At 49.3% G+C, this 22,856-nt stretch overlaps 1 protein-coding gene across 3 annotated transcripts in view; it reads right to left on the minus strand.

Annotated features, from left to right (window-relative positions):
* The window catches only part of ASAP2 (ArfGAP with SH3 domain, ankyrin repeat and PH domain 2), a 156,782-nt gene that overhangs the window by 73,446 nt on the left and 60,480 nt on the right, over positions 1–22,856 (minus strand). For all 3 annotated transcript variants that reach the window (XM_022554178.2, XM_022554185.2, XM_022554181.2), the window contains exon 3: positions 10,818–10,963. In XM_022554178.2, the coding sequence (XP_022409886.1) occupies positions 10,818–10,963 (146 nt within the window). The remainder of the gene's footprint in view (positions 1–10,817; positions 10,964–22,856) is intronic.

The raw sequence follows: 22,856 nt of genomic DNA on the forward strand, positions 1-22,856 counted from the left end.
TTTCCCTTAGCACCAAGCAAGCACTGGGCTTTCTCTTATCCTCTGACTTGCTTTTCACAAGTATATGAAGTAAAATGGCTTTTCGAAGCCCCAAGCATGATCTGAATACAAATTATTACTCTTAATTGCTGCTAGTAAGTATGGATCTAATACCAATGGCACACAGTCTGTAGTCACAGCCCTCCCTGCTGTCTTCCCTTTTCCTGGGTTCACCTGGATATGTCTGACAAGACGAGTTGACAAGTAGTCCAATGTGTGTAATCTCAGAAGGAGAATGATTCACTCGTGGGGACACAGGCAGACAGGGCTATCAGAGATCGCGAGCAGCCTGCGTAATGTCATAGATGATTAGCAAACAAAGACAGACCAGGAGATGGGGCAGGGGTGGGGGAATATAGCCAGGCAATAGCCATCTTTCCACATGGGTCTTCCTAATTATTATTATATTTTTTGCGGGGGAGAGGGGGTCTTAAAACTCCTTGACCCGCGAGCTTTGCCACTGCCATACACTCTAAAAATCTTTCCCCCTTCCCCGTGACGCTCCCGCTGCCCACAGGGTCAGTGTCTCAGCGGCTCCTTCGGCTCTGTCACCGGTTACCAGCAGCTGCCGATCCAGCCAAAGCTCCACCCCTGGTTCCAGCCTGACCCCTGGGAACCCCAGCGCTGCCTTCTCCTTGGCTGGGAATCTGTCGAGAAGCCTGAACCTAGACAGGATTTTTGTATCATAGTGCTCTATTTTTAAGGAGCAGCAAAGAGAAGATAGACTCGAAACAGAAAAGCTGCTGGGCAGAATCTTCCCAGCTCCAGGCTCATGAGTCTAGAAAAGACCAGGTCTTCTCAGGGCTCTCCTCAAAAGCCCTTAATAGTGTCCAACCCTCTTTGGGGATAGTCAGCTTTTCCTAAAAGACCATATATAAAACATGGCCAAAGAGCCTTACCTGAAATGTACCTGTGTCATTAAGTTTATTTTAATATGCCTAATTTATGAGAAACCAGAGACAGAACACTGGGATCTGCAGGGTTTTTTTCTTTTTAACTTGGGCAAATGCTGCTCAATCACAGAGCTAAAGGTAAAATCAAGACCTCAAAGAAGGGCAAACACCTGTTCATGCGGGCATAGGCACTGGCAGCACCTCTGTGCCGGGGGCGGAGAGTTGCAAAAAGACCTCAGACCTCACTGCTTCAATTAAGGGCATTCTTAGCGGAGGCTTCGGCATTAGCCAAGGATATGTACCTGGGAAACGGCCAGCACCTGCGGAAGCTTCAAGTCTTCTCCAGGAGCTGGAGCCTGAGACCCAGGATTGTGCGTGCGGGTGGCACTGCCGGGGGTGTTATAGTAGCAGGGAAGGCTTTACGCCTGTGCAGTCCAGTATGACAGACACTAGATACATGTGCCCATTCAGATGTAAATGGATTACAATGAAACCAAGTTGGAAACTGAATTCCTCAGTTGCGCTAGCGTATTTCAGGTGCTCGAGAGCCACGTGTGCTGAGCAGCTTCGCATACTGGATACAGCAGATGCAGACCATTTCCATCAAAGCAAAAAGTTCTGGTGGGGCTTCCCTGGTGGCGCGGTGGTTGAGAGTCTGCCTGCCGATGCAGGGGACACGGGTTCGTGCACTGGTCCGGGAGGATCCCACATGCCGCGGAGCGGCTGGGCCCGTGAGCCGTGGCCGCTGAGCCTGCGCGTCCGGAGCCTGTGCTCCACAACAGTGAGAGGCCCGCGTACCGCAAAAAAAAAAAAAAAAAAAAAAAGTTCTGGTGGACAGCAATGCTTCAGACGAGTAGCCTAAAAAAATTTTTAAGCATCTCTGAAGGTGTAACTGATGTACAATAACCTGCGCATATTCAAAGTGCACAATTTGATAAGTCATAGCACATACATACACCCACAAAACCATCGCCCAAATCCACACAGTGAAATGTACCCATCACCCCCAGAAGCTTCTTTGCACCCTTTTGCAATTCCCACCTCCCAGCTGCTCACTCCCCAATCTCCGGTCCCCAGGCAACCGCTGATCTGCATCTGTCACCACAGAATAATCTACATTTTCTAGGACTTTCTATACATGGAATCCTACAGCACGCACTGCTCTTTATCGGCTTCTTTCACACTCGCTTTGAGATCCATCCGTGCTGTTGCATCAACGGCTCATTCCTGTTTCTTGCTGAACAGTTGTCCATCAACTGGCTTATCCAGACAACTGCTGACAGGTTTTTGAGTTCTTTCCAGTTTGGGGGCTACTACAAATCTTACATATAAGGCTGCTCTGATTACTCGTGGGATGGGACTCTCCAACGGTGACCAGGAAGGCCTCTTCAGAAGGTGACGTGGAGCAGAGTATGAAGGAAGCAAGGCAGCTAGCCCCGTGAAAGCCTGGTGGAAGAGCATTCCCGGCAGAGGGAATTCCTAACACAAAGGCCCCGAGGCAGGCACCTGGCAGGGTCAAAGCACAGTTTTCTATGTTCTTCCTGAAGGCTGCTTATCTGAAAGAATGAACATCCAGACAGAAAATCTTTTGGAGAAGCAGAAGGTCCTAGGTGAAGTGGCCTGAATAAATCACTAAATGGCACAGGGCCACTTAATCGCATGTAAGGCTCACAAATGCTTTGAGAAGTCGGTGTTACCCCCATTTTACAGAAATGGAAACAGAGGGAGAGTTAAACTACCCACTTCGCCCCCAGATCCCACAGCTAAGCAGCAGCTGAGCTGAGAATGAGGCCAGAGCCCTTCCCATCATTTCACTGCCATAGGCAACCGGCCTCCAGAGCGGTCAGTGCTACTCACACCTGACCCACGGCTGGAGCGGGGCAGGCTGTGAGACCGGAGGCGCCATCTACATCAGGACGTACAGGGAAACACTTTACAAAGGAAAACCATCTAGGTCACTTTCATTTTTAGTGAGTTCTCCCCGGGGGCCGGCGACAACACCGCCCAAGGCCTACGGCGTGCGCGCACACACACACGGTCTTGCTCTCACACGGGGCCCTCGTGAACACGTGCTCCCAGGCCTGGTTCTTTGGCACCAGGGCCACTCTGATGGTTTGTTTAATCAAAGGAGACGGGGGAGCCCACGCAGATCTTGAGTGTTTAACACAAACTGAAAGATCAAAACTGGGCAGCTGCCAAAAACACTGGCAACTTTCACACCACAAGAAAGAGGGGAAACAGCTGGCCTGGTTTCTGCCTTTAACGCTGCGTCTCTGGCAGTCACACAGCTTTGATCTCTCAGGTTCGAAGTGGAGAGAAAACAGTGACCCTCTTCCACTGGAGAACGGACGATGAAACCACACACCGCAGCCTACCTGCAATGGTCTGGAAAACCCGCGTTTTCCGGGGGCCAGCACAGAAGGGCCCAGGATTCATCAATCCACAGCTTCTTCTAAAACCCACATGATGTTAAAATGCTTAGTTAAGCCACCCACCGAAAACGAAAGCAGCTTTTCGAATCTCCGAGAATTCGAGGTTGGATACTTGCGTCCTCAGCTAGGCCCTGGAGCCCTGGCCTCAGGCTCCCCAGGGGAGGAGTCAGAAGCGTTGCTGGTTCCAGACCAACGAGGTCAGTGTCACCAGGGAACTGATTAGAAATGCGAATGGATCAGGAACTCTGGGAAACGGCTCCCCACAGGGAGGGTTCTAGCAACCCTCCCGGCACGCGAAGCTGGGAATCACCTTTAAGTAGGTGTGGGTGTGGCCTTTTAACAAGGTCCAGGTCCTGCTGGGGCTCCCGGTCCACAGACGGCACCGTGAGGACCTCCGCTCTAGGGCAACGCTTCTCAGACTTTAATGGGCTGACTCGTGCCCTGGGGAAATGGAGATTCTGCTTCAGCAGGCCTAGGGGACAAGGGCCCGGGAGCCTGCATTTCTACGAGGCCCCAGATGACTCCACCTGAGGGCAAGACTAGGACCCTAGGGAGGCAAATGAAACAAACTACGTCCAAGTGCTCTGTAAACCAGACTCGGGACTATACAGGTATTGATGTCGTTTGTCAAGTTTTAGATTTTAAGGAATGACTAACAAACAGTGGAAATTCCCAAAGGGAAATGCACCCAGAGAGGCTGGACCTGGAATTTATCTCCAGGTCCCAGGGAGGCAGGGGCCTGAGTCCTGGCTGAGCCAATGACCAATGACCAATAGGAGGAGACCCAGGACGCCCAGCCCCCCAGCTCCCAGCACCCTCTCTTCGGGGCCATCAACTCCTCCAGGCCCCAGCCCCTTCCCCCGGGGCCTAGAAGTAGGCGCCAGTGTCTCCCATCACAGAAACCTTCCCTTGCGACTTCCATCAGCAGCCTGCCCCTGGAGCAGCAACTCCCGCCGCGCGTCTCTCCTTCTGCTACTGTACTGTCCCCTGCCTGCACGGCAGAGTCACTGTGGCGTCCCGGCACCGAGGCCAAGGGCACTCATCAACCGCCCCCCCTCCTGCTCCTCTGCCTTCCGGGTGCGGCGGACCCTCCGCCTTCACTCACACCCCCTACTCCAGCCTGTCCACACAGCATCCCTTGGGTTTGGCAAAAGATTTTAAAGTTTGAGGTGCCCTACATCGTGGCAGTTGTTCTTTTAAGAGCCAGCAAGTAAGAGAATACACGGTGACAGAAGAAAACAAACACAAACCCTGGTTTGAATTTGCTAATGCTTTCAAATGATTATCCTATAACAGCACGTCCTCCACGCACTTGACAAGCTGTTAAAGGCAAGTGCGAGGAATGTGCTCGCAAACTTTGCCAGGGGCTTAGACGCAGACGGACCCTGTGGTGGCCCCCAGGCCCCCAACCCACCCCCACCCACCCAGGACCCAAGCACCCGAGGCCGCGGGAGAGTCACCGCCCCACCTTCCGGGGCCGCGCCCTCGGGGCTCCGTGGCGTTTGTCTGGGGGCCTTCCCAGCACACACAGCATCCTAATAAAAGTGGCCCAGACGGGAGCGACGAGCGCTTACTGCCCTGCTGCCCAGAGAGCCGGGCCACCCTCAGCGGGCGATCACTCTTCTCAGCTGAGCTCTCCTCCTGGGCCCAAGGCCTTGTTCCCACCCTGTCCTCTCCCCCATGGCTTTTCCCACCCTGTCCTCTCCCCCATGGCTTTTCCCACTTTCTCTGACCTCAGGGAGCCAGTGTACCACAGCGGTTACAATGAGGTGGCACTGCCTTTCCAAAAAAAAATAGTATCAAAGTACAATTTACACACAGCCGTGGCTGTGCTACAACCAAACACAGGGCTCTGACAAGTAGCCTTACTGCTTTTGTCGTTTTGGTCAAACTAAGGACATGCTTTCATTTTGGTCGAGGATCTCTGAGTGTAGGAAGCAGCTTGCAGTGTTGAAGCCTTGTGAGTCTCAGAGCATTTCCAGCCATGCATTAGGCCAGATTAAACAACTGGTGGCAGATTTCTAGGCGTCCAAAGTAATTGTCAGTAGGTCCATCCAGGAACTCTGTCCCCCTAGAGAAGGCCCAGTCCTCAGGCGCTCCTCACTCAAAGCTTACAGACTCCTGCTCTGCGTACAAGCCTAACAAGCTGGTCATCGCGTCCTCCAGCTCACAGCGCTGTGGAACAAGGCACCAAGAGCGGTAGAAGCCAGCAATTAGCAGGGAGAAGGGTGTCAAAATATTAAAAAGTAAATGTTGAAAATGGGAAAGCTGACGGTCTGGCACCAACGTAGGGGCAGGTACTCCCACACCGCAGGTACCAGGCACCAAGGGTTTCTCTAGATTTCAGCGCTGCCCCTTAATTTATGCCCCAAACAACGGTAAGCCTTCCTCCCCAGAAGATAAAATATGACCAGTGCCCATGTTGAATAAGAAAGAATGTAAGACATTTTTAAACAGAAACAGACTCACAGACATAGAAAGCAAACTTACAGAGGGGAGAGTGACAGGGGGTAGGGGTCGGGGAACAGATTAGGAGTTGGGGGTTAACAGATACACAGTGCTATACATAAGATAAACAAGGACCTACTGTACAGCACAGGGAACTCTACGGAAAAGAATCTGAAAAAGAATAGATATATGTATAACCGAATCACTTTGCTATAACTGAAGCTAACACAGCATTGTAAGTTAACTCTACTTCAATTAAAAAATGCTTTAAAAGAAAGAATGTAATACGTTTTAAAATATAGGACATTTTCAATAGAAGAAGTGGAAAGAGAAGAAAGTTTACGGGAGCACTGAGGGTGAGGACCTCTGCTACAGAGAGCTCTACGCTAAGCAACGCGATGAGCTTTATTAACGTGGGGAATCAGCTCCTGTCGACCGACCAGACGGTGCTGGGAAGAGAGCGCCACCATATTACTAACCAGCAGGTGGGCAGGCCTCCCCGGCAGGCCCTGCGCACATCATAGGGACAAAGCCACACTCTCCTCAACAACCTGACTAGCTCTTCACTCTTTGGCTATAATGTCTTCTAACTCCAATCACTTGTGTAAAGGAAAAACAAACAAACGAAAAAAAACATGACTTCTGTGCACGCTGGTCAGTGGGACTTTCAGGTTCTTCTTTCTGGGTGAGTGAAGTGAAATTCCTCAACCCCAGGGCCACTCTCGGCTCTCGCCCTGGAACTCCGTCCTGGGCTGAGCCTCCGCCGGCCCCTGCCCTCACCTGGAGCAGGTTCTATGGACCAAGAGTACATATCTCACAAGCGATTCTCTGAAACCAGAGACGGAGATGACATACCTGTAAATGACCTTTCAGGAATGTGCTTTCATGCAACCGTTCATTCAAAGGCCACTTCTGAACACAGAAGTGGCCCTGGAAAATCTTTCCAGGATTCTCACAACCATCTGGTAAGAGGAAAAGAACCGAGGAGACTGGCCTGACTTTATAACCAGCCTAATTTCACACATGTTACATTTCTGGAGCTGCCTTGTTTTTCCCTTTATCCTGCATTACTGCAGAGGAATTCACAGACTCTCTGAAGGTGAGAATCTCACCCTTTAGTAACAAAATCTCACTTTATATTAAGCTGGCCTTTCTTTGCAGACGGTCCAACTGCTTTATAAACATTCTTTCATGCTGAAGAGCAGGTAGGTGGTAATTATTATTCTTTCTAGGCAAGAGGTAGGATTGAGAGTCTTGGCCATGCAGAACTGAAATGTTTTTTGAATGCCTGAGGAAAAGCAAAAGCAAGGCTTTAAAAATAAGAGATAGGACAGATGTGACCAAAAATAGGAGTAAGAATGGTATACAAAATACCAAAAAAGGAGAATTCTCCTATCATCAACTCACTCTCGGCGACAGCTTCTTAGAAGCAGCCACTTGGCGTCCTTACAGCTGCAGACCTTCAACACCAGCCCTGGCCTGGAAAGCCCGGCCTGGTGAACATGAATTTGGGCACAGATAAGGTATTTGCTGGGAAACAGGGTCAAAAACCCTAACTCCATAAAGTACAAGCAGAAACTACGGTCATGCACATGGACTCAGAGCTACTGTCTTCCGGGCTTTAGTAAGCTACCCGACCATAACGACACTGAAATGTCACCTGTGGGGTGGTTTCTAATTCCCGCTTATCCCTGTCACCCTGATGCTGGCCAGTGAGGCGGGAATGGTTTTCTCACACTGTTTTAAGGTGAGGAGACTGAGGTGTCTGGCTGCTCGTGGCTGCAGCAGTTCGGCCCGCTGGGCATCTCTCTTTATGCTACACTTTACCCGGCATTGCCTTCCCTTCCGTTCTGCCCCCTTTTTCCCCCAAGGAGTTGACAAGGGGCCTTAAATCCTTTAAATACCACAGTGGAAAGAGCATGGGATTGGAGTTTTAAGACCCAGCTGTGACCCCTAACCTGTCCCTTGCCGGCCACGGGCCCCATCTGAGACGGAGGTAACGTGAGGGATCTCGTGCAGCTGACAGGAGGACTCAGTGAACGAGGAAGAACCAGTGCACAGTGCTGACAGCGCCGCGCGTGCTCAGGAAGCGACGGCCGTGGGGAAGTCACTCCCTGTAGGAAGGGGGAGGACAGCGAGGCCTGGAGGGGATTTCTGATGTGCCCAAAGTGGCAGAGCCATGGGGCAGTGGCCAATGTGACCATGTGCCCATCACAATGTCCAGGCCCTGCTCTGCTTTCAGTTTTGCGGAAAATCAAGAAATGAAGGGGCTGCTTTTGTCTAACTGTGCAGCTGCTCGTGTTAAAACTGAGGACAAGCCACTTCGAGTAGGATTCCACCACGTGGAGCGACGCAGGCGGGGCCCTTCCACACCTGGAGGCACACGTCCAAAAGCTGGCAAGGACTCAGACCTGTCCCGAGAGAGATTAGCCCTTTAAACCACCGGGGCCTCAGTTACCTAATCTACAAAGTGGGGACAACGCTGATTCACCTCATGGGATCGTTACAAGGGTTAAATAAGCTAAGGTGTGTAAAAGCAACTGGCTGTACTTCTTCCAAAACTAGGCGTGGCATTATCATCTCCATCTTACAGCTGAGAAAACCTGAGAGGAGATCAGCTGAATGAAGATACAAGAGCTGGCTGGGGAGGGGTGACCCTGGCCTCCCGTGCCTCTGTCTCCAGGCTGCCTGCTCAGTCGCCGTGCTAGGGCTTCCCTCTGCCATCCCCCTGGGACCCCTTTCACTGCCTTCTTTCTGGCTGGATCCTGTTCCCTGACTCACACGTCTTCCTCTTTCTTGGCTTCCCTCTTCATGCCGCTCAAGTACAATCTTTAGGAGTTTCACAGGAATGATGCTTGGGAGCAAACCGTCTCGAGCCTTGGGAGTCTGAAACATCTCTAATTCGAATTTAACGCTCAGGTGGTGGGTCTCATTCCAGGTTAGAATTATGTTCCTCGGGATTTTAGTGGCAATGCTCCGGGCCTTCAAGTTTCCAGGGTCACTGCTGAGACACCGATGGCACTGTCATGCTTAATCCTCCGTGTGCTTTCTGAAAGCGGTTAAGATCTTTTGCAATTTCACAGGGGGGTGCCTTGGGGCAGGTCCTTTTCCCTTACTGTCCTGGGCTCTCCCATCTGGAGACGAAAATCCTTCAGTCTCAGGAACCATCTTTTGTTCTGTTGCATTCACGGCATCCTCCTCTGTTTCCTATTCTCTTTCTGAAAACGCCTGTCAGTTGGATACTGGACCTTGAGAATTAATCCCTGACTCGTCTTTCATCTATTTCCCACTCTTTTGTCTTTTTTGGTCCTTTTGATCTATTTTCTGAGAGATTTCTTTTACTCTAACCCTTCTCATCGGATTTCCAATTTTATATTTTCTTATATCGATTGTCTCTCCCCTTTTTTAACGACAAGCTTCATCCCATTCTCTCTTCTGATTTCTCTGAGGAATTAAGTATAATTTCTTTAAAGTTTTCTTCTGCTCTCTGCATTATCTCTGTTTTCCCCAAGTTCTTTCTTCTGTTTATTTTGGTCTCTTTCTTTCTGGAGGCCATTCATTCATATTTAAGAGAGAGGCACAAAGCAGCTGGCTGGCAGCTCAGGGGGCGAGGAAGGGGCTTACCCGCCGCCCCCCCGCCCAGGGTCTGGGAGATGAGGCGGCAGGCTGATTTTACACTAGACGACCCCTGACACGTCAGCATCTATAGATCTTCCCCAGGACCATGCAGCTTCCCCAGTTTAAAAAAAAAAAAAAAAGCTCCACTGTGACTCAGTGGTGAGGCCCTAACAAGCCGTGTGCCAGTGTCCGGGCAGTGGGGCTGGAAAGGGGCTGGGCTCCACTGTGTGCTCTGCATGCTGTCAGCCTGTTTGGGGCAGTGATAAATGGGTGACAAACCTGACAAAGGCCCCAAGAGATTCCAAATTAACCCAAGTAAAAAACTTAAGCACAGCAACGGCTTTTTATATTTACCACTTCCAAATGAAACACTTTACAAATGAAGACAGGGAGGGAGACCGAAAGCCTTCATGATCCGGTTCTTTCCCTTCCTCCTTATTAACTCATACATGTGTCCCTTGCTCCTGCCCTTCTACGAGCAGACTGACAGACCCGCCATCGTCACCGCTTCAAGAATGATGAGTTATTTTTTCACTTGTTATAAGCTTGCTGACAGGAGAAATGAAAAAGACACTGTTGTTTGCGACCTACACAGAAAGCATTATTGAGTTCTTGAACTGGTCTGCTTGTCCACGACCTTTGGGAGAAGCTGGGGGAGAAAAACAGGAAGGACATGCCGGGACCATCCCGACGTACATTCCCCTTGTGGAAGAAACCGCTCAGCAGGGTCCCAAACCCCCTCTCTGCTCAATTCTTCAGAATTCTGCTCCCACAGTGAGGACGGCACAGCGCTGCCAAGTGCAAGGAAGAGTCCATTCACCCACGTTACCAAGCACCTACCGCAGGCAAGAAGTACTCAGTCCGTATCTCCACTCACTTAAAAAGTGAGACTTTTCTTAGGCTCTGCACGTGAGGGCATAAAAGGCCTTTAAATATTCACGGTAATTTCTGTGCTCTGATTATAGGTTACCTTGCTGTGTAAGACGGGTCTGAAACATATTTATGAAATATTGTTACGTTTAAATACCTACTATAATTACCAGAAACAGACTATTCTACACAGTTTAGGAACTATCGAAAATTGAAGTCAGAGGCCCTTAAGAAGACGAATGCATTTATCCATTTTGTGCCTCAGCTGCACAGCTTTAAAATGCCGAGTTAAATTTGAAAGTCTTGTGAGAGTAAAAATCACAATTCTAAAATTTATTCCAAAGTGACCTCATGTGTACAGGAAATACAATTCTTTTCGGTACCACAGGAGCTGTGAAACGTATTCCTCGTGTACCAAACAAACCTTAATTACTGTCTAGGGAGCTACCTTCCCAACTAGAGCAACTTCGGGCCCCTCCGATGCTGCCCGTTCGCTGCACACGATCATGACACTTACCAGGTTTTTGAAAAGCGCCGTCAACTCCTTTGTAAACACTGAGAACCTCAGGAACGCGCTTCCCAAGTCCGGGTCATCTCTGCACACGCAGTTGCCCCCGAACTTCTCCAGAGCCTGGGTGTACTGCTCTTCGTTTTCCACGTGCGCTGCAACAGCAACGGGAGAGGTGCTGTTAAGGCCTCAACCGCTCTAGCCCTGCCCCCCACCAGTTTCTTACTTGTGGATGAAATCGAACACATTTACAGCCTGAAAATCTGAGAAAAGCCAAGTCACACCGCGAACAGAAATAACTCTGCTGTCCTGACAACCACCCATGGTGCCAGCGACAGATCCCAAAGAACAAGCGCAAGGACCAGGAGGGAGAGAGCCTCGCACGAGTGCCACAGCCTCCAGCTCATGGGGTGAGACCGCCGGGGACGCCCATGCTTCCCCATCTCCTAGGACTCCTCCGTAGCCCACACGCTGGTGGGAGACACAGAACAGACCCAGTCCTCTGCTGGAACCCAGCAGCTGACGTGACGCTCACCCAGCCGCATGCCCTAGCTTCTCCTTTCAACACCGGAAAAGCCACGGTCCTCGGAGCACAGGCCACAGGCCAGGGCGCCTCTGCCTGTGACACGTCCTCTGCCTGGGGGCCTTTCCGTGCCTCTGCCCCACGTCCCTGGCACCTTCCTGGACTCGCGCTCAGAGTGTTACATTCCAAATGTCCAACTGGTAAGCGTGGTTCCCAGCACACTGGAAGTGCTTCCAGAGTAGGGACTAAGTTTTATTCATCTTTGTGCTTGGAATATAAGTAAGACAAGACGCATGTCGTTTGATCAGAAAAAGCAAAAGCTGGTCATCCATCTGAAGGTATATTACCATCATTAGGCTTCAAAGCAGCACCTTAAAGAGTGAAAAACCCGGATTCTGGGTCTCCAGCTCTGTGGTTCCCAGGCCCTGTTGGACGTCGAAATCATACACGGATCTCTGTCAAACTGTAGAAGCTGGAGTCCCGTCTCTGAGTCAGAAGCTGGGGTGGGAAGGGGACACAGGTAATTCTGGTAAGCCAATGTGGCTGGACATGATTCCCTCACTTCTTGGTCAAGCATTTTTAAATGAATCCAGCCAGTCTGTAATAAAACAACTTCCTGGCATGGACATTTGATTTCTGCTCCCTCATCACTCCAATCAGAAATGTAACACAACGACTGTACAGGCACATCAGTGCGGGTGGGCGGGCGGGCGTGTCACCTTGCATGGGGGCTCCACTGGGCAGGGTCACACACCCACCTCAGGCTGCCCACGTCTTCAGAATTCTGCTCCCACAAGGAGGACGGCACAGATCTGCCAGGAGGCCACAGAAAGCCTTAGTGCTGCAGCTTCTTTGCCAAAGAACAGATCCTGAAAAGCCCCTGGCAGTGCCCCAAACAACTCCTCAGGGCAACAAAACCACCGTCGGCAGTGCCGGTGCCTGGGCCTGACAACCGGAGCACACAGGGGACATGTGCTTGCGGACGGCGGCCCTGGGGCTGAGCCGGATCCCAGGATCCATGGACTGTGTGTCCACCGACCCTACCAGGCAAGTGCTTTGCCCTCAACTTCCGGGGGCATTTGCGTGCCTTAGGGGATGCCCGTGTGGATCTAACAAACACAAGAGAACGTTAATTTCACTGTTTAGGCCCTTTTCCTTCTTTCTATTATTATTATCATCTTTTACATCCCAGAAAAGAGCCTGAGAGTTCTGGATACATTAAATGTATTTCTGAAACTATACTCAGCAAACGACTTGAGGCAGAAACACACACACACACACACACACACACACACACACACACAGCGTGACGAAGGGGCGGCAGAGCAGGAGGAGCCCTCAGAAGGTCTGGGCTTCAAGCCTATGCCTCCCAGTAAACGTGGACGACCTGGTAACATACGCATTTACTCTCTCTGGCGCTGTCTCAGCCACGTGAAGGACAAAGACCCCGCTGGGAGATACTCACAGGGTTAAGGTAAGATTCAAAGAACGTGGGTGAGGATAGGCAGTTCAACCACACCCAACACATACACACCCACCAGAACTGACAAGAGTTAACAGCAGCACAGATGTCATCTATACTGAGCACAAATGGTTTCCATATGTTTTTTTCTAGACTTCACAACAACTTATATATGACATGCATTATTTCTCACAGTGCTGAAAGGAAACTGGGACTCAAGGAGATCAAATAAGCTGTCCTAGAAAACAGGGCCAGAAAGTGGCAGAGCTGTGGTACAAACCCAAGTCTGTCTGATCCCGAAGCCCATTTGTCCCCCACTCTACTACACTGATGTGTGTTTCCTTCTAAAAATAGCTTACCTTGCCAAAACCAAAAGTACCCAAGTTTTAGATTTTTAAAATTCCATTTCAGAGGCGGATCAGTTACACCTATTTTGCTCGACTTATAATTCTAGAACATGTGGTCAACAGTGAAGGGCAGTTCCTTTCAAACCACACGCTATTTTATAACTATTTCAAAATTGGTCGTCAAGATGTGGGCAATTCCAGTGTGGTTTTGGAAGGGTGTGGCAGCCATAAGCAGACATCTGGTGCTGATGTCACTCCCCTGGGGGAGAGAAACAGGAATGCGGAGGCTAAAGTCACCTCGGGAGCCAAGTACTGCCTTCAAAATGATCCTGGACCCTCACAGCTGCTCTAGGTGAGCACCCAGAGGGAGGAGGGAGAGAATCAGCTTCAGTAAAGGCCATGAGGTGGCCTACAAGCCTTTCGTTCAATGAAACTTAGTAAGACTATAAGGTGTCAAAGCATCATCCTTACTACCTGTTGAGTAAAGTGGGGTTCAGAGGGGTTTAATGATTTGCCCAGGATCAGCTGGAAGAAGGTGGGGAAGGGTCAGATCCATCCTGTGTTCACGCAGGCTGCCCCCAGCCTGTGACAACCTTGGAGAGAGGAACCTGCCTTCTCTCCACGGGCAGTCCAGCAAACCAGCACAGAGGAGAAACAGCCAGCGAGGCTTCCGGTTCTGGCACCAGGAAGGACAGATGCACTTCCTTTCATCCCTTCTTCTGGGCCTTTCAACTGACCACCTGGTATCGGTCACGTTTTTTTATAAAAATTCTTTCCCTTTTTTTTTTTTTTTTTTTTTTGCGGTACGCGGGCCTCTCACCGCCGTGGCCTCTCCCGTGGCGGAGCACAGGCTCCGGACGCACAGGCCCAGCGGCCATGGCTCACGGGCCCAGCCGCTCCGCGGCATGTAGGATCTTCCTGGACCGGGACACGAACCCATGTCCCCTGCATCGGCAGGCGGACTCTCAACCACTGCGCCACCAGGGAAGCCCCTCTTTCCCTTTTAAATCTGCAAAATAATGTGTTGATCCCAGCAACCCCAGTGGTGATCAATGAGTGTTCTGGATCATCGTCACCATCATTTCATGTATTTATGTTTAAATGATTTTGATCCACTGTGATCACTGTTTTCTGATGCTCAAACTGTCCCAGCTTAGGTCAGTGGGAACCTCTTTACACTGATCTAGCTGGAGTTTCTAAGACAAATTTCTCTTCTTGCAAACAACTTTGAAACTTCTTGATAATGACCACAGCCCCGCGTCTCTCTGTGTCTCCCTGTAACAGCTTGCCTGGTGCCCACTGTCAGGACAGTAAACGCCCCATAACTACATAGTATCCGACTGGCCTACTGCTCCGTGTCACCCAAAGTCTGAGATGTTCCTACTAGAAAGTCCTTGAGTGTCTTTATTTTCCTTTAGCCAAAACTAAATTTAAAATAGGAAGCTAAAATAAATGGCTAGGGAATAAACTTTCTGGAAAGAATCCAAACTGGCTCTATCATCTCTTATTTACAGAACTGTCAAAACTGTTCTTCTAAAAAGAGCTCCCTCTCCCACCTCCCCCTTATTCAACTGCATCTTTAACTCTGGTTCTTATTAATGAACCAGACCCAAGAATCTTTGATGTGGGAGGGGCTTGGGAAAATGAGAACCGGAGTTGCTGAGACCACAGCACATGAGACCCCTTTTCTCCCCAGTTCTAATCCCACAGCCTCCCATTTCCCACACCTCACTACACAAAGGTCAGACCTTCCACCAATCCATGCAAGGGGATGAAATGAAAGACTAACAGAAAAATCTGCTACGGAGCCAGCGAGTATGTGCACACATTGCATTTAGAGGTGAGGGTTGGGCCTTGTTGTGTGCCTTCTAGTTTACTTGATTACGTCATTTTTAAAAACTGATACGGGCTTCCCTGGTGGCGCAGTGGCTGAGAGTCCGCCTGCCAATGCAGGGGACACAGGTTCGTGCCCCGGTCCGGGAAGATCCCACATGCCGCGGAGCGGCTGGGCCCGTGAGCCATGGCCGCTGAGCCTGCGCGTCCGGAGCCTGTGCTCCGCAACGGGAGAGGCCACAGCAGTGAGAGGCCCGTGTACCGCAAAAAACAAAACAAAACAAAAAAAAAAAACCTGATACCAAGAAGAAGCCCAGTGCATATAGTTCAAGCAAAACTGTTGGACCCAAATGGGGAAAAGGCAGCCTTTTTACTCCTGCTCAATGGGCCACAGCACGGCGGGGGAGCCAGCCACCTGCCCAGTGCTGCCGAAGGACAAGAAGGGTCCCACGGCCAACTCACCTCTGCCAGCTTCAAGTCCACCTGAATGCCTGCTCCTCGCTGCCAGCCTGCAGCGGGCTGTGACGGTGTGCTGGGTGCACACGAGACGAGTGCGACCCATGTCTCAGGACAGATGTGCCAACCCGTGCACGATGGCCTGTGACGTGCTGGGGCTGAGGATTCAGAGACGCCAAGAAGGGGACGTTTGAGCTGGGGCCCCAAGGTCAGCTGGGAATTTCCAGACAGAGACGAGCAGGAGCAGGAAGGTATCAACCCCAGGGGAACAGCAAGGAGTCCTGTGTGTTCAGAGGCTGTGAACACTTTCTCAGTCTTCGAGCCTCCGCCTGCACCCAGCTCCCGACGCAAAGCCATCTCAGGGCAGCACCAGTCTCACTGTCCTACCCACCCGGGGCCACTCCTGGGTCTTTACAGTCCGAAGGATCCTGAAAAGAAAGCCGGTCCAGAGACCCCTCTTTACAGACAAGGACGCCAAAGCTCAGAGCGGGTGCTGACTTGCTCAAGTTCACACAGCTAGTTGGCAGCAGTTCGAAAACTAGAACTCAGCTTTCCAGGCTCCCGGTCCGCGCAAGTCCTCCCAACCAGGCGAGGAAGCGTTTCTTCATTTGCTCGCCACATAGTCACTATTCTCGGCTCTAGGCTAACAGAAATGTGCTACAATCCTCCAGCCAAGCACACGCACTGGTAATCCGAAGTCCAAGTGGCCTAACCAGAGACAAATGGGGGTACATGTTGGAGGTGGAGGGGGAGGCAGCCTGACGGTGCTCGACTTGACCAGGGCCCTCCAACCCTCCGCTCCTGGCCACGCAGGGGTCAGGCTGAGGCAAACTCATCCACAGACACTGCACACGCCAACCATCCACACAGACAGCTCTGCCAAGGGCGCAGTTTAGGAGAGACGTATGTTCTCTGCAGTAGAGCTTTATAAAGACCCCCCCCCAGATGCGGATTAATATTCAAATGTGAGCCACAACTGTAATGTCAGGATACTCTGCATGACTCAATGTCAAGGAGGCCAGGCCACTTCCTCTCAAGCTGTCAGCCCCGCACATCACCTGATCTAACTCTCGGCAAACAGCTCCTGGGAAAGCAGCTTCCTGGAGTCAAAGATAATCCCCACTTCTTAACAGGACCTCTACCCTGTGAACACCTCATGGGAGAAAACCATTTTTAGCACTTTATTTCTAGACTCATCCCAGATGAAAAGCTTTCCATTCACAATTTGGTAATCTGCATTAAAAGTTTTAAAAACATTTTTTGCCATCCCCTCCCACTTCTAGAAATCTATCCTAAAGAAATAATCAAGTGATCAGAGATGTATGTACAGAACAATTGATAAACTGAAAATGTATTAAGCTCCAACAAAATGGAAATGGTTAAAGAACAGTGTCTCTACAAAATGGAATATGATGTAAGCTTTTTTAAAATCATGATGTAGGAATATGGTCAGGATAGAATGCCAAGTAAAAAAAAGGCAGGACACAGAACTATATATTTCATCTCAATTTTGTAATAAAAGGTAAAATGTAGAGAAAGGCCGAAAGGAAAGGACATCAAAATGCTACGGTGGTGATAAAAGAGCAGGCGCTCGGCACCCGGAGGCTGGTGCAGGCCAGGTGCTTTCCGTGCATCGTTGTACCCTCCTTGAGGGGCATTTCGCAGAGGAGGGGACAGACTGTGGTGGCGGAGATACCTAGGCCGGGCGGAAGCTCCGAATGGCCAGGGTCACAGCCCGGGGGACCTCAGACCAAGAATGCAGCTCGACCCCTCCCATCTCACAGAGGGTGGCATCTGGCCGGGCTGTGACTTCATTCTAATGCTTTTCTGAATTTTTTAAATGTTCTAAACTAAGCTCATATTACCGTTATAATCAGAAAACAACAACACAAGGAATAAACAAAATAGAGAAACCTGAAATGTCAGCCCCAACGGCTCAGTTACCTTGGTTCTCCATGCCTACTGAGGGTATCAGAATCTGTCTTTCTCCACCAGTTTCTCCTGCACAAGTTGACATGATAGAGACAGCCTTTGCGACCAGACCTGAGCACCTGCATCGTCTCTGGTAAGACACGAGCACCCACCACCAAGGGTCTGATGAGAACGCCCGCCCGATTTCACAAGCCCTCAGGGCCCCGCTCAAGCCGGGCACGTGGAAAGATGGCCTTGCCCCTGGGGCTTCACCGTCGCCATTCCACCACTCTCGCCAACACTCTGTGCTCCCCCTTTTTCTTCTTTTTTTTTTTTTAAATAAATTATTTAATTTTGGCTGCGCTGGGTCTTCGTTGCTGTGCGCGAGGGCTTTCTCTAGTTGCGGCGAGCGGGGGCTACTTTTCGTCGCGGTGCGCAGACTTCTCATTGCGGTGGCTTCTCTTGTTGCAGAGCACGGGCTCTAGGCATGCGGGCTTCAGCAGTTGTAGCTCGTGGGCTCCGTAGCTGTGGCTCACGGGCTCTAGAGCTCAGGCTCAGTAGTTGCGGCACATGGGCTTAGTTGCTCCGCGGCCTGTGGGATCTTCCCAGACCAGGGCTCGAACCCGTGTCCCCTGTGTTGGCAGGCGGATTCTTAACCGCTGCGCCACCAGGGAAGTCCCCCTGCGACTTTCAAAACTTCATGCAAAACTCATATCCATCAAGACTTTCCTGGGGCGTCCCCTCTGACCTTATGGAGACCTCACGATTGTTAACACAGGATGTACCTGGACTGGTGATGTCTGGCACAGGCAGCCAGCAATGGAGTTAAGAAGGTCAAGGTGTGGGCTGACTATTAAAATGTGTAAACTGTTGTCTGTGATCACCTGATATCCTTTGATCCTGCCCTATATGAAGGACAACAAAATGACACTTGGAGTCTGTGTGAATAACTGAACACAACCCCAGTTACTTCTCGATAAAACTCCTGCAGCAGCACACCTCGGGGGACAGGGAGCAGTAAGGAATCAAGACTGACCTACTGGATGATGTACTGTTTACGCTGGTTCTTTCTGTCCCTCTTTAGCTATGTTGTAGGCTCAGATGACAGAAACCTATCAACGTTCAACGTTATTGATCCATCCTGTATTTCTTGAATACCCCATCAGTCGAGAACTTCCCTGGATGCCAGCATAGAATCCAATCGTGGTGAAAGCCTACTGCGCCGCAAGCACTAACGAATGCAAAGATTCAGGACATGGAGCCCCTGCATCCAAGGAACAGCTTCCAGTGAGAGACACGCACACACCAATCAATTTGGCGCAAAGACAGGTTGTAACGAGGATGATCCTGGAGGAATTCGGGGTGCCTGGTACGGCCAGAGCACGGGGAGAGTCCACAGATGACGTGGCTGGAGAGGCAGGAGGGGGCCAGGGGAAGGACTTCATCCCAGGCACCCCCAAAAGGTTGCAAACTGACAGGATAAGACTTGCATTTAAGAAAAGTGAAATTGGAGGGGACAAAGATGAACCAGGCTTGGTACCAGCCAACACACAATTTAGCAAGACAAAGATAAACATGCAATAACAATCCACGTGGTATATATTACAGGAGGGGGAAAAGAGGACATTTTCTGGGGCCTGCTGACAGGAAAGGCTTCTCAGAGGAGAAGCTTACAGGAATTTTCCTTCAGAATCCAATAGAGGATGAGATTAAAACTGGGCTGCCAGCTGCTTGCCTCACCCAACTCGCTTTATCCTAGGAGCTCCTTCAAGTCAGAGGAGACAGGGGCTCCTGCTAATGAACTGGCAGGGCCCCCCATGAGCCGGGAGCCCCCAGAGGCTGGGCAGGCACAACAGGGAGGTGAGTCAACATCTGCTGGATGTGGACCACCAGCGATTAGAAACTTTACATCGATCACACTGACGCCCTTTGCTGGCAAAGCCATCTGATGAGCTAAGTTACAGGACGTGCGTGTGGCCACTGCATGGTGGGCTCAGCCTTCTCCCCTCTGTTTTTACCTCACTGTACCCGAGGGATACAATTCCCATCACTTACAGCAGACGGCCCCAGCCCACCTCCACGGAGAGCACAGCAGACCAGGAGAGAAGTGGCTCCTGTGGCCTCAGGGACAAGTAGCCCCCTGAAAATCAGTGGTCTCAAAGCCCATGTAACAACAGCCATTCACGGAGGGGACGCTTCACCCATTTACAGAGTCTCCTTCATCGTCACCACAACTCCGCAGGATTTTACAGATGAGGAAACACGTTCAAACATATTTGCTAAATAACGTAGTCAGTGTTTTATGGTAAGTAAGGCAAATAGCCAACTCTGTGATGGTATCCCCATCCACAAACCATGGGGGTTTGGCTACATGAGTGGTTCTTTAATCTTCTCATTATCACAGACAACAATAAAAATGAGAAGAACACTGTGGATTATCTTTTTAGGAAAAGGTATCCTTGCATAATTTTTTGTACAGTTTTTGGAATACAAGGACCCTTTAGGCCTGTCCATAGACCCAACACACCAGGTAAAAAGCCCTAGCCTAGATGAGCATAAATCCCCTACCAAAAAATATGATGACCATGTTAATCAAATTTAATTAAGTATGATCATATTTGATTATGTATGAACCACGTATAATTCAAGTTAATACTTGGGACATTAAGTCACAGATCTCAGCATTCCTTCGGATGAGCTATCCTCCCATGATTAATATGTTGATCACAGCTGCCGGGATTCCACAAATCAGCCTTCTAAGTTCCAATCATTATCCTTAGCCATCAGAGAAGAGACGACGAGAATCTCAGAGCCTCATCACCGGAAGGCGTCTCAAGGTCTCCGAGTGCACGTCCCCACCTCCCCCTGCAACTTCCCTAGAGACAGAGGGCCACCAACCAGCCCTCTGCCGGGACCCTTCCCACACCCAGCTCACCGCTGGGGCTGCTCCCCCAGCTAACTTCCCCCTCAGATATGAGTCAAAACCTACTCTCATGAAACTACCCAGGACAGAGGAACAGATAACATGTCTCACTTCCTCATGCCAGAGGAAAGCCTTCAGATGTGCCTTCTCCCACTCTCCCCAAGCAAAGACATGCTAGGTCCTTCCAACACCCCTCCTACCACAAGGTTTCCAGCTCTAACATGAGTTTCCTCCTAAAATGTTGCTCTTACAACACAATAGTGGGACAACTAACTACCTTTTTTAGCAGCACTACATACTTCCCTAAGGTCACCTGTGCTCACCTTTGGCACACCTGTCATGTACTGGCTCCCACTGAACTTGTGACCAAGCAAAACCACCTGGAGGTTCTTCATCAGCCATATGACACCTAAGATGCTCCTATGGCGTCACTGCTCGGTGTTTCTCCCCTGTGCACCCTCGCTCACATCCAGGCAGTGTGGTGCCGTGGTCACAAGTAGAGACTGGGAAGCACATCTGGTTTTGAATCTCAGCTCCTCTAACTGCCAGCTAGACAGCCCTGGGTCAATCACTCCTCTGTGCCTCACTGACCTCATCTGTAAATGGAGTTACTGATAGTACCTAACTCACAGAGCTGGTGTGAGGATTAAACTTATGTATTTATTTATTAGCACAGTGCTTGGCCTACAATCAATACTTTATATGAGTGTCAGATTTTTATTATTGTTATGTTTCCACTCAAATTTATGAAAGTACATCAATACAGATGTACTTTCTTTGCTTTATCATCATTTGTTACAATCTATTCTTTTTTTTATCACAGATATGGTATCTGTGTATACACATCCTTTGTATCCTCAGTTTTACTGTCTGAAGACTTCATCATAAGAATTTTTCTTCATGTTGCTACATAACCATAATTCTATCAAGTAGCTATATTCTAATTTAGTTATAGGAGGCTTTCAGTTTTTCACTTTGATAAGCAACGCAACAACGCAATGAGCATCCCCAATAAAGATTTTATTTTTCTTGATGTGCACGGCCAAACTGCTTTCTAAAAACTCCATGCACCAGCTTTCAAGGCCACAACAAAGTAGCAGAATACCAGTTTCACTTTATTCTTGACAAACACTGAGGATTATAATTTAGTTATTCTCTTATGTAACAGGTGGGAAGTCATGCCAGATATAGTACCTTCTTAACGCACAATGAAATTTCACTTCCTAAACAATTACATATATTTCTTCTGAACTGCTCTATCCTAATTATGATATGGTAATAGAAACAATTCTGTGTTAATTTAATAGCCACATTCTAATTAGCATTGCAAACAACAGGGAGAAACACACACAAAAATTCTCATTTTCTTTTGTAGGCAGAAGATGGTAAGGGTTTGACGGAAAATTAGCATTTCTTTCTTTGCATTTTTCATTTCCAAGATGTGCCAATTTCTCTAAAAAAGGGTAAAGAAGGGATATCCCACTCTCAGTAAGAATAGCTCCACCAAGTCTTTAAGATACAGTAATTCTAGAGAAGTGAAAATCAAAGTCTTTCGTTGCTTCCTTCTTGATAAAGATGAATTTTTCCACCCACTGATATGTCAAATAGCTGAAAAATGTTAGCATCAACTTCTTGGGGGGAAAAAAAAACACCTATGAGCTGAGACAGAGATTGGGAAAGTTTAGACTAAGAACAGTATTAGAATAAATATGAACTGGGTTGTTTTTTTTTTTTTTAAAGAGGTCAGATAGTCTATTGTAAGTGGGAAAAATTACTGTAGAAACAGTTTCTCAACAAATCATCATCATAACTGCTTTTGCAAACCTGTACACAAGACATTCTAGAAAATACATCCAGCTGTGTTGTTATCCTTTTGAAAACTGGGAGCAAACATAGTGTACTTGCTATTGTGTAAGAAAAGTATTGTTTTGCATATATTGGGAACATACTGATAACCTTTTGGCTCAGTCCAATGTTTAAAGTCGGGGGGAGGGGGCAGGGGTGTCTAAGGTGGTATTTTCAAGACCAGCAGCTTCACCATCACCTGGGAACTTATTCAACTAGCAAATACTCAGGCTCCATCCTGGACCTACTGAGCCGGAAACTCTGAGGGTAGAGACCAGCAATCTGTGTTTTAACAAGATCTCCAAGGGACTCTGGGGCGCTCTCAAGTTTCAGAACCGCAACTCTAAAACGGGGGTTGGCAAACTTTTCCTAAAAGCAAGAGAGAGATATTAAAGGCTTTTGTAGGCACCAAGAGGCAATACAGAGGTTATTGGGTATATATGTGCTAAGATGCTAAAAACCATGCTTAGCTCACAGGCTGTAAATAACACAGCTGGCTGCTCCAAGGCATCTCAACCACTCCCCCGCCCCTTCCACACACATAAATCTGTATAAATCCTGTTTACCCCTAAAATTTTAAGTTGATCTCTCCTACACTAAGAGGAGAGTGTAAGAACTTACAGCAGAAACGTAATAACATACAAATGAATATTACTGACACATACTATGTGTCTGCCGGCCTCTGTGCTGACCACTGCAGGGACACACAGGAGGTACATTTGCAGCTGTCATGCTGTTCATGTGTCCA

This window comes from Delphinapterus leucas, chromosome 13 (genome assembly GCF_059928025.1).
Source record: "Delphinapterus leucas isolate spDelLeu-1000000601 "Yukka" chromosome 13, BTC_Dleu_Yukka2, whole genome shotgun sequence".
Lineage (NCBI taxonomy): Eukaryota > Metazoa > Chordata > Mammalia > Artiodactyla > Monodontidae > Delphinapterus > Delphinapterus leucas.